Source organism: Eleutherodactylus coqui, chromosome 3, assembly GCF_035609145.1.
Source record: "Eleutherodactylus coqui strain aEleCoq1 chromosome 3, aEleCoq1.hap1, whole genome shotgun sequence".
In the NCBI taxonomy this organism is placed as follows: Eukaryota; Metazoa; Chordata; class Amphibia; order Anura; family Eleutherodactylidae; genus Eleutherodactylus; species Eleutherodactylus coqui.
The window spans coordinates 283,332,236-283,347,786 of record NC_089839.1 but is presented as its reverse complement, the minus strand read 5'-3'; the positions used below and the strand labels follow the sequence as shown (position 1 = coordinate 283,347,786).

At 45.5% G+C, this 15,551-nt stretch overlaps 1 protein-coding gene and 2 non-coding genes across 3 annotated transcripts; all 3 read left to right on the top strand.

The window, feature by feature from the left end:
- Nucleotides 1-53: 53 nt before the first annotated feature.
- On the top strand, nt 54-15,544 carry PRPF38A (pre-mRNA processing factor 38A). The gene is made up of 10 exons (XM_066597593.1): nt 54-224; nt 2,830-2,989; nt 5,714-5,835; nt 7,766-7,851; nt 9,499-9,609; nt 10,644-10,753; nt 11,191-11,217; nt 11,944-12,026; nt 13,401-13,449; nt 15,351-15,544. Exons 1-10 carry the CDS (start codon nt 95-97, stop codon nt 15,391-15,393), a joined length of 921 nt encoding a protein of 306 aa, XP_066453690.1. The 5' UTR covers nt 54-94; the 3' UTR covers nt 15,394-15,544.
- LOC136622682 (small Cajal body-specific RNA 3) lies at nt 4,644-4,774 on the top strand. Its single transcript, XR_010791874.1, has one exon. It is a non-coding gene; the product is annotated as a small Cajal body-specific RNA 3 (non-coding RNA).
- On the top strand, nt 6,352-6,478 carry LOC136622681 (small Cajal body-specific RNA 3). Its single transcript, XR_010791873.1, has one exon. It is a non-coding gene; the product is annotated as a small Cajal body-specific RNA 3 (non-coding RNA).
- Nucleotides 15,545-15,551: the final 7 nt, after the last annotated feature.

Genomic DNA, 15,551 nt, shown 5'->3' with positions numbered 1-15,551 from the left:
CGAGCAGAGGTCAGCGCTGTGACCCGGAAGTGGCTTCAGCGCGGGATGATGACGTCAGCGCCGAGAGCCGGAAGTGCGGGAGACGCCGAGCAACATGGCGAACCGAACGGTGAAAGACGCGCACAGTGTCCACGGGACCAACCCGCAGTACCTGGTGGAGAAAATCATCCGGACCCGCATCTATGAGTCCAAGTACTGGAAGGAGGAGTGCTTCGGCCTCACTGGTGAGGAAGAGGGGGACATAGTTATATACACCCATTTATTGGTGCGGGAAAAGAACTGCTCTACAAGACGTGTGTGTGTGTGTGTGTGTATATATATATATATTAGTGTTTAGCCAACATGGTTTTTAGAACTCCACCCCAGCTCTGTAAACATATGGCCATTGATTTAGCTCGTCTCCTCCATGCATTGGTCCGCGCACGGAAAAAAATCCACGCCTGATGGAGTACGGCGCAGATTCGATGCGGATTTGCTGTGAAATTGTCATGGATTCTGCAATTCTATCCAATGTAGAGATCTGTGGCGCAGACGTATCCGTAGGGCGCGGTCACACCGCCATGTTTTTTTGCTGCGTGATGCACAGCTACATGATACGTGGTGAACGGAGTTGATGAAAGTACATGGATTTTCATTGATCCGTACACATTAGCGTGTAGATACGTGCGTCAATAAGACAGCGGCGTGTTCTATATCACCGTGTATCGCGCTGCATGCGCCCTGTTTTTTTCCCTTTATGTGGGTAACGCCGGCCACACGTAATATATTACATATGGGCAATAACGAATACGCAACTCCGCTATGAAACGGAGCGGGAAGTTATAAAAGCAAAAGTCGCGCTGCCCGTGACCGCATGCGTGAGATACACGGTCATGCGCGGCGCACGTGCTGCTATATGCGGCGAAAGCTGCATGAACCGCACAGGGTCTTATGCGTACGGTCGTGTAAATGAGCTGTAAGTGGCGTTTAGGGCTTCTTCACACGGTCATATGCAATTTCGATCTTTAAAAAATGGAGCAGTTTCACCCCACGAGTATCGCCGCACGCATTTTTGTCACGTATGTGCTTTTATTTTTTTACATCTGCATGTTGTCTGTTTTTCAAGCGCTTGCAAAAAAAAAAAAGGCCTAAATGATGTCACTTTTTTTCGCTGGCAACAAGCCTAGAAATATACGTAGCGCACATGTCTGTAATATCCGTGTACGCTGCAGTACTTTAGGCTCTCATGGACTTTCCTGGGCGATTTCTCCCCCCCCCCCCCTCCGTGTTGCACAAATGAAAATAGTGCGTGCGCATGAACAATTAAAAAAAATTGCAGCAATATCCGTCTGCATAAAAAAACAAAGCACCCCTCCGCATAAAAATGGCTACGCCTGAGCACTGCCTATGATTAGTTCACAAGGCAGACTTTTGCAGTGGATGTGCTGCAGAATCCAGGACTGTTCCACGGTAAATCCGGATCCCATCACTTTCTACACGGTATGGAGTTTTACTTTAACGGGTCCGCGTGCCGCTTGTATCTAGTAAGTAAAAACCGCTGATGGCACGAGGAAAGAAAATACGGCTGTGTGAATTAGCTCTTATAGAGATCCAACCTTCTGTTCAAGTATGCAAGAACATATCGCATCCGAATGTGCCCGGAGGGAATGTCTATGCCGAGCGGCTCTGCGGCAGAATCTGCGTGCACAAATTGCGCTGCGTTTACAGTAGCAGCGAAGTGGATGAGCGTTAAATCTCCACATACTGCGGAGAATTTTCCCACAGACTGCGTGCAGAAATGAACCTGCGGGATTCTACATCCACGGAACGTCACTTCATCGTGCAGATTTTCTCCGATTTCGTCTTTTGGGGTGTATCGCGTAAAATCTGTAGTTTCCACAACAATAACTCTACTATTTGGTGCAAGTTTTGCCGTTGTGGATTTTTCGTTGTGGAATCGTCTTGTGTGGACTTTCTACCATGGAATTCCGCAGCGTGAAACAAATGGCGGCATGTTCTGATTGCCACGGGAAAACGTGCGGCTGGTTTCCACTGTAGTCGATGGAAGCCATATGTCCGCGGATCATGCGCTGTGCTGCACTACACACGCCCGCGAGACGGGACTTGCATGGCGGATCCGGAGAAGTGAGTATGGGGTCTTTGGGGGGCACTGTGTCAGACTCCGCTGTGATATTCCACTGGCGGAGTCCGACACAGCCGTGGGCATATGGCCTTACTTAGGGTCATTTTACACGGGATGATTGTCAGGTGCTTAACTGCCACCCCAGCGGTAATCGCGCCTGTGCTTTCACACCGGAGTGATGATCGCTCAGTGAATGGAGACGTAGTGGGTCGGACGTTCTGACCGCCTCTGTTCACAGTGAACAGGCAGCCGTTCGTAGATAAAACGACTGCCTGTTTAGAGGCCGAATGTCATTGAAATGTTTAAGCATGAACAATGAGAAGCGAATACATTATGGTTCATCCCGTCACTGGCAGCATTTGCACCGACTATTTATCGGACTGATTCCCACCATCCAGCAGGTAATTGGACATTTATCATCCCGTGTTTAAAGCTCTGGGTGTTCATTTCCGAAGTTAAATATCCACTGTGGCACAACCCCCTACTGACAGGATGGGGGATAAATAACGCACCTACACAAAGTACGACTTGTCCCCCACAAAATGAAGCCGCCTCCAACTATACAGTAGAAACAAAGTTTTGGCAGCCGGAATGCAAAGGGAAGGGGGGGGGGGGGGGGGTTTCTGGTTTTCAAGGGTTAACCTATGAGTTTAAGGTGTAGCTCATGTAACCTCGGCACATGGAAATCACTGCTGTCTTATTTTCAGCGGAGCTGGTGGTGGATAAGGCCATGGAGCTGAAGTTTATCGGAGGAGTTTATGGAGGCAACATCAAGCCTACACCTTTCTTGTGCCTGGCCTTGAAGATGCTGCAGATCCAGCCGGAGAAGGACATCATCGTGGAGTTTATAAAAAATGAGGACTTCAAGTAAGAAATCCGACACACTAGTGTATTTAGGGTCATCTGTTGTCCGTGTTATTTCACAGGCAGCACACTGCCCTATGTGGGTCATGCAGATTAATGCTTTTTCTCACGCAGTCTGGTGCTTGATACCTAAGGGAACACTTAGGCCTCATGTCCACGGGCAAAAGGAGAATTAAAATCCGCAGCGGATTTTAACTCTTCTGCCCGCGGATCCGCATCCCATGGGGATGCATTGACCACCCGCGGGTAGATAAATACCCGCGGATGGTCAATAAAAGTGATTTTTAAAAAATGGAGCATGAAAAAATCTGGACCATGCTCCATTTTCGTGCGGGTCTCCCGCGAGGACGGCTCCCGCGGGCTCCTTTTGAAGCCTATGGAAGCCGCCCGGATCCGCGGGTGACCAAAATCGGTATTTACTCACCTGCTCCGGATCTTCCCTTCGCCGCGGCTTCATCTTCTCTCCGTCGCGGCCGGATCTTTTTTTTTCAGGCCGGCGCATGCGCGGGGCATGTAACCGACGTGCCCTGCGCATCCGCCGAGCCGAAGAAAGAAGATCCGTCCGCGACGGAGAGATGAAGCCGCGGCGAAGGGAAGATCTGGAGCGGGTGAGAGGTAAGTTTATTCTTATTTTCAGCCCTCATGTCCGCGGGGCAGGAGGGACCCGCTACGGATTCTCCATGGAGAATCCGTAGCGGGCCTGATTTTCCCCGTGGACATGAGGCCTTAAGCGATCCTCTGATTTCGGGACAACATTCTGTCTAGGGACCAAAAGCGAGAGGGTATATTATTGGCTGTCATTCCTCTCTGCCGCTGTCCCTTCGGTCTGCTGGTTCGGGATCTTGCTTTTAGTCTTCCAACATGGCCACTGCATTCTTCCAGCTACCCAATGCACTCTGTGCATTGCCCTGATTGGCCAGCACTGATCACATGAGCACTGCTGGCCATTCGAGGACCAATCTGCATTGTTAGTCTGAAGATTGCGTTGGCCATCTTGGACAGCTAAAAACAGAACCGGAAATTGGCGGATCAGAGGGGCATCAGCACAGAAGACCAACAGCCGGTAATATAACTGCTCCCTGCGGGCTCAGGACAGAATTTGTCCTGAAACCAGAGGGTCGCTTTAAGCCTGTAAAACGATGGGCGATTTGCTGTGTAAAATCATAGGTGATCATATTGTTAGTATAGGATAAGGATTTATTTTATGGTTTATCTTTAACCATTTGGGTTTTGCCTGCAGGAGGGATGTGTGCGCGGCGCTGAGAACAGGCAGATAAAACTATTTGATTTGGCATAAGATGTACAGAATATATGAGAACTTCCCATCATATAAAGTCTTAAGGACAAACTAAATATGTGGTGTAAATAAGCAGAAAAATAGCTAATTTTTGCCACTGCTTTGCAATAATTTTGGCAACAAAATTGGCACATGTGTACACAGCCCTAGGCCAGTCCTCTAACGATGTATTACATATGTTACAGTGTGATCCAATGGGAGATTACAGTGCAGACTTGTATATAATGTATATATTATGTGACTGAGTGGCTGTGTGGCTAAGAGCACCATTTCTAAACCAGTTACAGATTTGTTGGAGACTCCGGATCGAATTCTGGTGTAGACTCATTGAGTAACAGTAATACATAAGAATATGCAGTTTGTGGAAGCTGACTGACTTGTGTGCAGGTGAAGTGTCTGCCCACACTATGAGGCTTCCTATAGTAATGTACTGGAGATCTCTGTCTGGTTCTGTGCAGCCCCCGGAGCCGGATCGTTCCCCTCCATACATCCTCAATGATTTTTTTTTGCACAAGGAAAGACTAAAAGCAATAGGATAAAACTTTCTGACAGTGAGGGGGATCAATAAGTGGAACAGGTTGCCACGGGAGGTGGTGAGTTCTCCTTCAATGGAAGTGTTCAAACAAGGGCTGGACAGACATCTGTCTGGGATGATTTAGTAAATCTTGCACTGAGCAGCGGGTTCGACAAGATGATCCTGGAGGTCCCTTCCAACTCTACCAGTAGGAAGTAGAAGTGATTGTGAAGCAATTTATCCTGCTTTAGTGCAAATAAAAGTGGCAACAGGAAGACCTCCCCCTCCCCAAAAAGGGGCTAGAGACAATTAATCTATCCTTCCTGTCAGACTCTTCTCCAGTTCTGCGCTTATCGTTGTCACCATTGATAGCATGCTGCGCTTCCTGCAGCCCAATCGGGTTGCACAGGTGGCCCTGATGCTCCGGGGTGGCACAGCCATACGTGGCATCGCCAGAAGGTTTGCTGTGTCTCCCAGCAGAGTTCTAAGAGCATGAAGCACATACAGGACTTCGGCTGTTACACAACTAGAGGGGCATCAACCCAACATCAGGACTGAAGGAGCAATGCCAGAGCCCTACAAAATGACCTCCAGCGGCTACTGGCCAGATTGTCCTAAACAGACTCCATGAGGGGCCTAACGTCCTGTAGTGGGCGCTATACTCACAGCTCAGCCCTGTAAAACTTCACTGGGACTCTGAGGCCAAGTAAGCATATAAGCAGCTTTTTACACGAAATTGCTGATATGAAATAATAACTATCTCCCTGAACTCGGCCTCTCCTCCTCCATGCTACGCTGCCCTCGGATAAGAGATCTGTCTTAACAAATCCGTTTTATTCTGTACCACATGAAAGTCTTGTACTTGGGACATTCTTTGCACTAGTTGAGCTTTGTACCGGCTTCTCCTTCTCTTCAGGTACGTTCGTGCGTTGGGCGCGCTCTACATGCGACTGACCGGCACGGCCAGTGACTGCTACAAATATCTGGAGCCCCTGTATAACGATTACCGCAAAATCAAGACCCAGAACCGGAACGGAGGTAACTTCTTGCCGTATTGTATGTTTTTTCATATGTAAAACGATGCAGCGACGGACGCTTTACGGTGTAAGATAGGTGATAGCATTGCTGGTATAGGATAAGCATTTATTTTATGGTGTATCTTAGGCCGTTCGGCTTCTGCCTGCTGGAGGGATCTGTGTGCGACGCTTAGAGAACAGGCAGATAAAACCATTTTGATTTGGCATAAGATGTACAGAATGTACGAGAGCTTCTCATCAAATCTTAAGGCCAAACTAAATATGTGGTGTAAATAAGCAGAAAAATAGCTAATTTTTGCCAGTAATTTGCAATAATTGTGGCAAAAAAGGCAACAAAATCAGCACTTGTGTACACAGCCCTAGGCCAGTCCTCTAACGATTTATTACATATGTTGCAGTGTGATCTAATGGGAGATTACAGCGCAGACTTGTGTATATTATGTGGTTAGGAGCACCGATCGGATTGAATCCCGGTGTAGGCTCATTAAGTAACAGTAATATATAAGAATATGCAGTTTGTGGAAGCTGACTGACTTGTGTGCAGGTGAAGTGTCTGCCCACGCTATGAGGCTTCCTATAGTAACTGGAGATCTCTGTCTGGTTCTGTGCAGCCCTCGGAGCCGGATCGTTCCCCTCCATACATCCTCAATGCTTTTTTTTTTTTTGTGCACAAGGAAAGACTAGAAGCAATGGGATGAAACTGAAAGGGAGGAGACGCAAATTAGATATTAGACAGTGAATGTGATCAATGAGTGGAACAGGTTGCCACGGGAGGTGGTGAGTTCTCCCTCAATGGAAGTCTTTAAACAAAGGCTGGACAGACCTCTGTCTGGGATGATTTAGTGATCCTGAGCAGGGGGTTGGACCCGATGACCCGCTCGCCCCAGCCGAGCAACTATTAATGACCTATCCTGAGGATCAGGCCATAAGTAGTAGTCTCTCCGGAAAAACCCTTTAAGGGAGCACTATATTTTAATCAATACTGAATTCTGGACCTTTTAAGCTGAATAGTTAGAAAAGCTTAACATTAAAGGGGTTCACTGGGTTTTCAATATTAATGACCTATCCCCCAGGACAGGCCATCAATATCAGATCAGTGGGGGCCCAGTGCTTGGGATCCCCACCGATCAACTCACTGTATGGGCTGCAGCACTCGGGTTAACATCGCCTCAATCCCATTCACTTCAGTGGGACTGAACTGCTCTCAGGCCATATAACCCATGAGCGCAACGACATGGCCCTCTTCAGTGAGCTGATTAATGAAAGTCTCAGGCAGCGGACTTCACACTGATCAGATATTGATGATCTAAGTGATTGCCCAGCATCCATGTTTATTTTAATGCAGAAAACTGGGTCCTCCTACTGTTCATCTCCATAAGTTTAATATGGTTGGGCTGGTTTCCTAATACTGTTTACTGTTTTTACTTGGCATGTTACGTCCATGTCCAGCAGAGGTGCTTAGAGGTGGTCGTACGCATTAGATGTACATCGTCCGGAATGGATTTCATCAGGACCGGCTGACCACCTAATGTACATGGGGGGGGGTTCTCAGTTCTCCCCCGAAGGGCGATAAGCCAACACTAAGGATGCCTACCAGCGGCTTCTTTTCTTCTCCCCACTCAGAACGCACATCTTTTAGACGAGCCAATTCTCGTTTTAACAAGCGAGTGACCTCGCCACTAACTCAGTCGCACTCATGCAGCCGGTTTAGACAGGAAAATGCATCTTTGGATCATTCAGTCCCTGTAAAAGTGAAGTAGAGCGACTGAATGATTGCTGTTTAACTCGAACGATGAGCGAATAGTTGTGTTGGTGGCTGAACCCCTCTTTTCAGTACTTTACAGTCAGTTAGGAAACGTTGTGCTGCAAAATACAATTCTCAAAAGTTTTGATAACTTTTATGCATAATATAACTATTCTTGTCCCCCTAGAATTCGAGCTGATGCACGTAGATGAATTCATAGATGAACTTCTCCACAGCGAACGGGTCTGTGACATTATATTACCTCGCCTACAGGTGCGTCTTAATTACTTGATGACTGATTTTAGGTATTCAGTATTTGTGCTGGTTGCTGGTTGGGATTTTTCAGTAACCATTTGACCGCTTTCACACGACTCCGAAACTCACACGAGATTTGTGCGTTCAGGACTTTAAATCTCACACGAATATGAACTCCGTTCTGTTGAATGGCCATATACGTGAGCGATGTTTAAATTGTGGCATGTCCTATCTTTTCACGGTCCCCAGAACACATCACCTATCGTTTTCAATGGGGTAGTAAAAATCGCGCGGCATGTGACGTTCACGTGGATGCGATGCCAGGTTTCCCATTAAAAACCATACAGGATTCGCTGATCAGCCTACCTCTTTATTTTTTCCCTTTCGTTATACCTAATAAATGGCTAGAATGAAGCCATACTCTTTAGGGTGCCTTCACATATAGCTTATGTCAAAATCTACACCTGACTTCAATTGAAAGGATGGAGTTTGCTGTCAAAATGCACACTGCGAAGAATCTGCTGCAACACACCATTAAAGCCTTAAAGGGTACTTCATCTTCTGCAAATAAAGTTCATATACTATATAATCAAGCGTTAGGTAGTTTTCCTATATATGTTGTGTAATGAGTTCATTTGGGTTTTACTGGTCACTGTTTGTTTTTTGCTGCAGTTTTCTCAAATAGCACAACAACTTCTAAGTTCCTGGACAGGTTTTTTTTAGTATGGAAGTAAACCATTCCCCTTTAAGAGGGTTGTCCATGATTAGAAAACATAGCGGCTGACTTTCAAAAATGCCCCACTTATTTACAGGTTGTGTGCGGTATTCATTACAATGGAGCTAAGCAGCAATACCGGACAGAGCTTGAGGCACTAGTTTTGGAAGAAAGCAGATAAATTGGTCATGGGTTTTCTAATCTTGCACAACACCTTTAATTACTGCCAGAAGTTCCCCATTTTAATTTTAGATGTTACTCTCTGAATGAAGTTCTACACATGAAGGGTCTTCAGGGAGATCTAAGGGTCGGTCCCTTAACACAGGATGACTGTTATGCACTTAAGCGCCCGACAGTCGTCCCAACAATTATGTGCTTTCACATTGGAGTGGTAATCGCTCACTGAATGGAGGCGGAGTGCGCTGGGCGTCTCTTCCGACCGCCCGACCACCCCCATTTACAGTAAACAGGCAGTCGTTCATAGACTACCTGTTTACACGGGCCGATCATCATTGAATAAATGCCTGCACGAAGTGAACGACTAACAGGAAGTGAACAAATTAGTGTTAAGTCGCTGGCAATGTTTACATGGAAGAATTATTGTTCAGTTTCACACGAGCCGGTGATAAATTAAACGATCTTTCCATGTCAAAGGGCCCAAATACTTGTAATGAACATCTGACGCCCGCGCTGTATGAAGAGAGGTCGCCCCGCAATCTCTCTTCATACATACCCCGACGCTGCATGACTGAAATGTACGTCATATAGCGGGAAGGGGTTAATGAGGTTTAGGCATATTCTTCTGACAGTTAAATCCTAAATAAATCTCTGTCAATTATGGAGATGAACTGAGAAGTTTCCTCCCCTTCTGTTTAACTTTAATGATCAGTTTCCTTCGTAGGGTCCATGTTACATAACCTAAATGACCATAACGCTCATTATCTTATTAGAAACGCTATGTGCTTGAGGAAACCGAACAGCTGGATCCTCGCGTCAGCGCTTTGGAGGAAGATATGGACGATGTTGAGTCAAGTGAAGAGGAGGAAGATGATGAGGATAAGGTTTGTGAGATAGTGGTGATGGGAACGTGCAAGATTACAGCCATCATGGGAATAATTTGGGGTAATTAAAGGGGTTGTCCCGCGGCAGCAAGTGGGTCTATACACTTCTGTATGGCCATATTAATGCACTTTGTAATGTACATTGTGCATTAATTATGAGCCATACAGAAGTTATAAAAAGTTTTTTACTTACCTGCTCCGTTGCTAGCGTCCTCGTTCCCATGGAGCCGACTAATTTTCGCCCTCCGATGGCCAAATTAGCCGCGCTTGCGCAGTCCGGGTCTTCTGCTCTCTTCAATGGAGCCGCTCGTGCAGAATGCCGGCTCCGTGTAGCTCCGTGCCGATTCCAGCCAATCAGGAGGCTGGAATCGGCAATGGACCGCACAGAAGAGCTGCGGTCCACGGAGGGAGCAGACCCCGGCGGCCATCTTCAGCAGGTAAGTATGAAGACGCCGGACCGCCGGGATTCAGGTAAGCGCTGAGCGGTTTGTTTTTTTAACCCCTGCATCGGGGTTGTCTCGCGCCGAACGGGGGGGGCGGGTTAAAAAAAACAAAAAAACCCGTTTCGGCGCGGGACAACCCCTTTAAGGATGAATAGTCTTATACTTGAAGCAGCTCTCCGGTTTGTAAAGTCCATTTCCAAATAATCTACTGATGAATTTATAGTTCATAATAGTGAGTGGGATCTCCAGTTCAGGATCCTTATGTGTTAAGTCTGTGTAAGGCGACTAGGAAGCGTCTTTTGCTTTGGAGGACCCAACACGTCCGTTGATTTCACTAAGCAAAGTGTAATGCTTCATTTTCCCTGTGGCGGCGCAATAGAGGAATTGGGTATTTGCTTTACCCCCCCCCCCACTGTTTACAGCGGATGGCTGAGGGTCTCCCTGTCGTTGGCTTATTGCTGGACTCTTCCAACAACATAGGGTTGCAAGGTCAATTTGAAGTGAAACTAAAGCTTATTGGAGGGAAGGTTGCTGGGTTATGTATGGATGGTTGGCAGTAACTAATGGGCTTTTAACCTCTTTGGGCTATAGGTCAGAGATCCTACTCCAGACCATCATAGACGAAGCTACAGAGACCTAGACAGACCACGTAGATCACCGTCACCACGTTACAGGAGGAGCCGCAGCCGTTCTCCTAGAAGGTAATGCAAAATACATTAATAATATCTGATAATGATATATATTCAACTGTTTCTCACCAGCATTCATGCCATAAAGCGAGGCCCCCTGGTGCCGGTTGCCCCACTGATCACAGCTGATTGCTACAGAGGGTCAGCGAAGCAAAAAGGACTCTGAGATCAGCCTGTCGGGGGAACCATCCTAAGTTCTCGACATTATTTTCCATTGTTTGGCTTCATCCTCAGGGTTGAACAAACAGAAAAACCTGTAAGTGCCGGATTTGGAGTCTGTAATGGAATGGCTCAGAACGTCCCCATTACTTATGATTGGGTCCATCCGGCTTTGTGCCAAAAAAAAATTACTTCTGCTGCGCTGTTTTGTCTAGGATTTCATACTAGATATGCGCTGAAATAACTGAGATTCAGTTTCTCACCACTGTATTTTTTTCTGTTTGTTTTAGGAGAAGCCGGTCCCCTAAGAGAAGAAGGTAAGTGACTGACTTGCATCATTTCCCTTCCGTTTGCAGGATCGTCCAGTCACGGGGCCATTATTTAAGATGTTGGCCTGTGAAGGGTGACGTGATCTGCCATTAAGAATGCATTTTCCTTTTCTTTCAAAATAGTCTTCTCGTTTCATTTATACTTTTAAGACCCATTTAGACAACGATTGTCGCTCAAAAGGTGTTTTTTAGCGATAACCGTTGTCTAACTGCACTGACCGTGCAGTTTTCGTTATGCCATCGCTCATCCACGCTGAAAGAAGACGATGAGCCTTACAGCTGATACTATTGTTTCAGCTGTATCCTGTCCCTGATAACAGAGTATGAAGAACAGAGACGTCCAGCTGTGTTCTGCATACCCTGCACGGAGCGCTCATCTGTATAACAGCTGGGCTCTCCGTGCAGAAAGCATCTGGTTGCAGAAGACAAGCGGGGACACCCTGCTTACCTTCTGCATCCTCCGCTCCGAGCGCTTGGCTGTATAACAGCTGGGCACTAGAGCAGGGGAACAGGGGATCTTGAGCGATCATCTTGCGCTGTAAATGACACAACGATGATAGCTCAAAAGTCGCTTGAGCGACATCTTTTGAGCAATTATCGTTGTCTAAATAGGCCTTTAGTTTAAATACTACACTTTATCATTTTAGCAGTATTGGTATTTTTCTATATTCTCTGCACTGCCCTATATACCTACAGTCCTCCTCTATCCCGCAGAGAAAGACACCGCAGCAAGAGTCCGAGGAGACACCGCAGCCGATCAAGAGAAAGACGCCATCGATCAAAATCCAAATCTCCAGGTTTGTTTGTGTTACTAACCTGCCATCGCTTTCCAACATATTAAAGAAAGCCCAACAATAGAATACTGATGTACAGTTTCCAAAACTTGTGTTTATGGATCCTAATAAAAGCATACCTGAAAAATCGGGGTTTATAAAATTCCCGCATCGCATGCAGATTATGCAGCCCAGTCTGGTGAAGGGCTGGGCCATTTCTGCCGGCATGAGGTTTTTCCCCGTAAACTTGCCACTAGGGACAGTATATCCTCCATGGATTGCAGTAAATCTTGCAAATGCGCTGTTGGTTCGCTAAGCAGATGAGTGCTGAATCGGGCACAAAAGGCACTGATTATATCGGCGCATGTACCAGTTGGCAAACACACAGAGTAAGAGATTTGCTGTGATCCGTGGATGACATACGGCTGATAAGAGCAGAGGGGCATGTTTAGGCGAAAAACCAGCAGAAACTGCCCACTCTGCCTACTGGAGGGATCTGTATAATTTGCATGCGGCACATGAATTTTATGATCACTGATTATTCAGGTATGACTTTATTAGGATCCATAAAAAAAAGTTTTGGGAACAAGTGCAGGTCAGTATTCTATCACTGGGCTCGGTTTAATATGGTGGGGAGTAAAGACTGGTTCCCTTTAATCTTCATAACGGTCCCTTTAGGGAGAATCGCACATTCTTCAGCATGTGCACAAGGGAGAAGAGATCTCATGACCTGGAGGTGAAATCTGTACAGCAATGAGGCTTATGCTGATACATGGAAGCTAGGGATGGCGGCAGCAGCATCCTGCATATAACCTTACATGATGCAGCAGCATGCATTACTGGGAGGGACACATCCACTTGAGAAAAAGTGCAAGTTGGTAATGGCATATGAAGTCTGAAAATGACTTTATTGAAAAAAGACTGCTTTCTTCCATATGCAGCACTACACCTGTTCAGATTGTGTGGTCATTGCACCTTAACTGCATTAACTTCAATGGAGCTGAGCTGCAATCCCAGAAAAATCCACGGATGGTTGCTGTTTTATAAAGAAAGCAGCCACCTTTCTCTTCCTTGTCATTGTAAAGGCACAGCAAGATCTTGTGTATAGCTCTTGCCTCTAGGAGGTGACACTAAGCAAAGAAAGAGTTAGTCCTTCCTACTAGCTATAGCCTTCCTGAAGGCACTGAGCTAAATCTGTATTAGCTTGGTGTCTGTAGGATGCAGACCTCCTGCTCGGACGGTCTGTGGAATATCAGCAGTCTGTTACAGAAAACCCTTTTAACGCTATTAAATTATTTTTTGTTTTGACTTTGCAGACATTTGTTTACAATCAGGATTAAATTACTTATTAAAATGACTAAGAATTGCTACTTATTTTCTCCATGCCTTATTTAACAGGACATCACCGAAGTCACAGACACAGAAGCCACTCGAAATCTCCGGAGAGGTAAATGGATGACATTTGTGTATCCTTAAATCAGCGATTTATGATTGCATTTCTCGTCATGCAGTAATCTTAAGCTGTGACCCGGCTTCAAACCAAAATGGGCATGACTCTAGAAAGAATACCAGAGACCCCTTTGTTGTAACAGTTGGAGGGGTCTTGGCTCACAGACCTGTACAGAGGTTTTCTTCAAAACCTAGCTGAGAACCAGAGGAATCGGTGTCAACGGCTTTAAAGCGGGCACTTTGTCAGTAACTTCATGACTTTTGACTCAAGCTGAGCTTTGAGTCACAGAGGCGAACCACGCTGGCCTCACCCTTTCTGCAGCATGACAGCTCTCTCTCTGTACACAAAAGGGGAGAAAGCTTGCAGTCTGCATGATGCAGAGCTCCGCTCTGAATCAAACTTCATAAATCCCTTTAACCCCTTAAGGTCTGCCACCCCACCCTTTCCTTTTTTTTTTCCAATTTCATTTCTTTTTTATTTACCTATTAATATTGTAGCTGTCTGAGGGCTTGTATTTTGTGGGACAAGTTGTATTTTTCAATGGTACTATTTAATGTGTACCCTATAATGTACTGAAAAACTCTGTAAAAAATTCTAAATGGAGTGAAATAAAAAAAAAACCAATAATATTCTATCTTTGGTGGGGGAGGGGGTCTTGTTTCTATGGTGTACACACTGCAGCAAAAATGACATCCCTTTATTCTATGGCTCTGTATGCTTACTGTGACACAAAATTTATAGATTTTTTTGTTGTACTACTTTTTGAAATATAAAATCTTTTGAAAAAAAATATATTTTTTTTCTGCCGCCATCTTCTGACAGACATAACTTTTTTCTTTTTCCATCAACATAGTTGTGTGAGGACTCCATCTTTTTGCGGGATGTCCTGTAGTTTCTATGTTATCCTTTTTAAGGAGTACATATGAACCTTTTTGATCACTGTTTATTAGGTTTTTTTTTTTTCTTTCTTGGAGACAGACCAAAAAAGTGCAATTCTGGTGGGTGGGGTTTTTTTTTTTCTCCAGATGTCATTCACTGTGCGAGATAAATATTGCATTACTTTGATACATTGGAATTTTATGGATGCAGGGATACCAAATATGTGCTTTTTTGGCTTGTTTTTTTTTCAGTTTAGATTTTTCCCCCCCCTTTTTTAAACTGTTTATTTTTTAAGATCTAAATTTATTTTTTTAGGAGACATTACCTTGTGACTTGGTTTGATTGCTCCAGCAGTATATTGTAATACCTTGGTACAGTTATACTGCAATCTGCTATGCCAGCCTTGGGGCTTTTCAGAAGGCCCTTGGCAATCGAAAGGCACCCCACGATCTTAGAGGGCATATGGGACTCCCAAACCAATGGTGGCATTTAAATGCGGCTGTCAGAACTGGCATTTAAAGGGTTAACAGTTGCGATCAGTATGAGTGCTGATTGCATCTAATGCTGGCAAGTGTCGGCTGTAAGAAACAGCCAACACCTACATTGTATAGAGTGGGATCAACCCCTGAATCCCCTTCATATAAACTCTGAACGCACGGACATAACTGTACCTCCTGTGTCATTAAGGGGTTAAAGAGGACCTATCGCATCCTCTGACTAGTGGGATAGGTTGCTTATCTTTACAGCTTTGTCCATGCCGATCCCTTCAGGGACCCCCCCACCCCCACCCCCACTGGAGCCCGATACTAGTCCACTGGGAGATGAAGAATGCCTACTTGACAGTGGACTAGTATTGGGCTCCGATAGGAACAGGAGTCATTGAAGACAAACTGGGTATAATATTGGTTGAATGTGGTTTTCCTTTGATGGCTCTGCTTATTGTAGGTTGCAAAATCTTGTATCCAGAGGGACCTTTCATCAGTTTCTTTGGTTAACACGCAAAATATTTTATTTTATAGGTCAAAGAAGAGTCACAAAAAGAGCAGACGTGGGAATGAGTGACCAGAGACCATCGGAAGCCCTCTGCCATTATCCAGGACCTTTTGTATATAATAGACTCACTTTGTGAAAGTATGTACAATGTGACATCACCTGCTCAATCACTTGTTTTGTTAAGGGATTTTTAATAAAATTGTCTTTGTTGTTACTAAGACTGCACC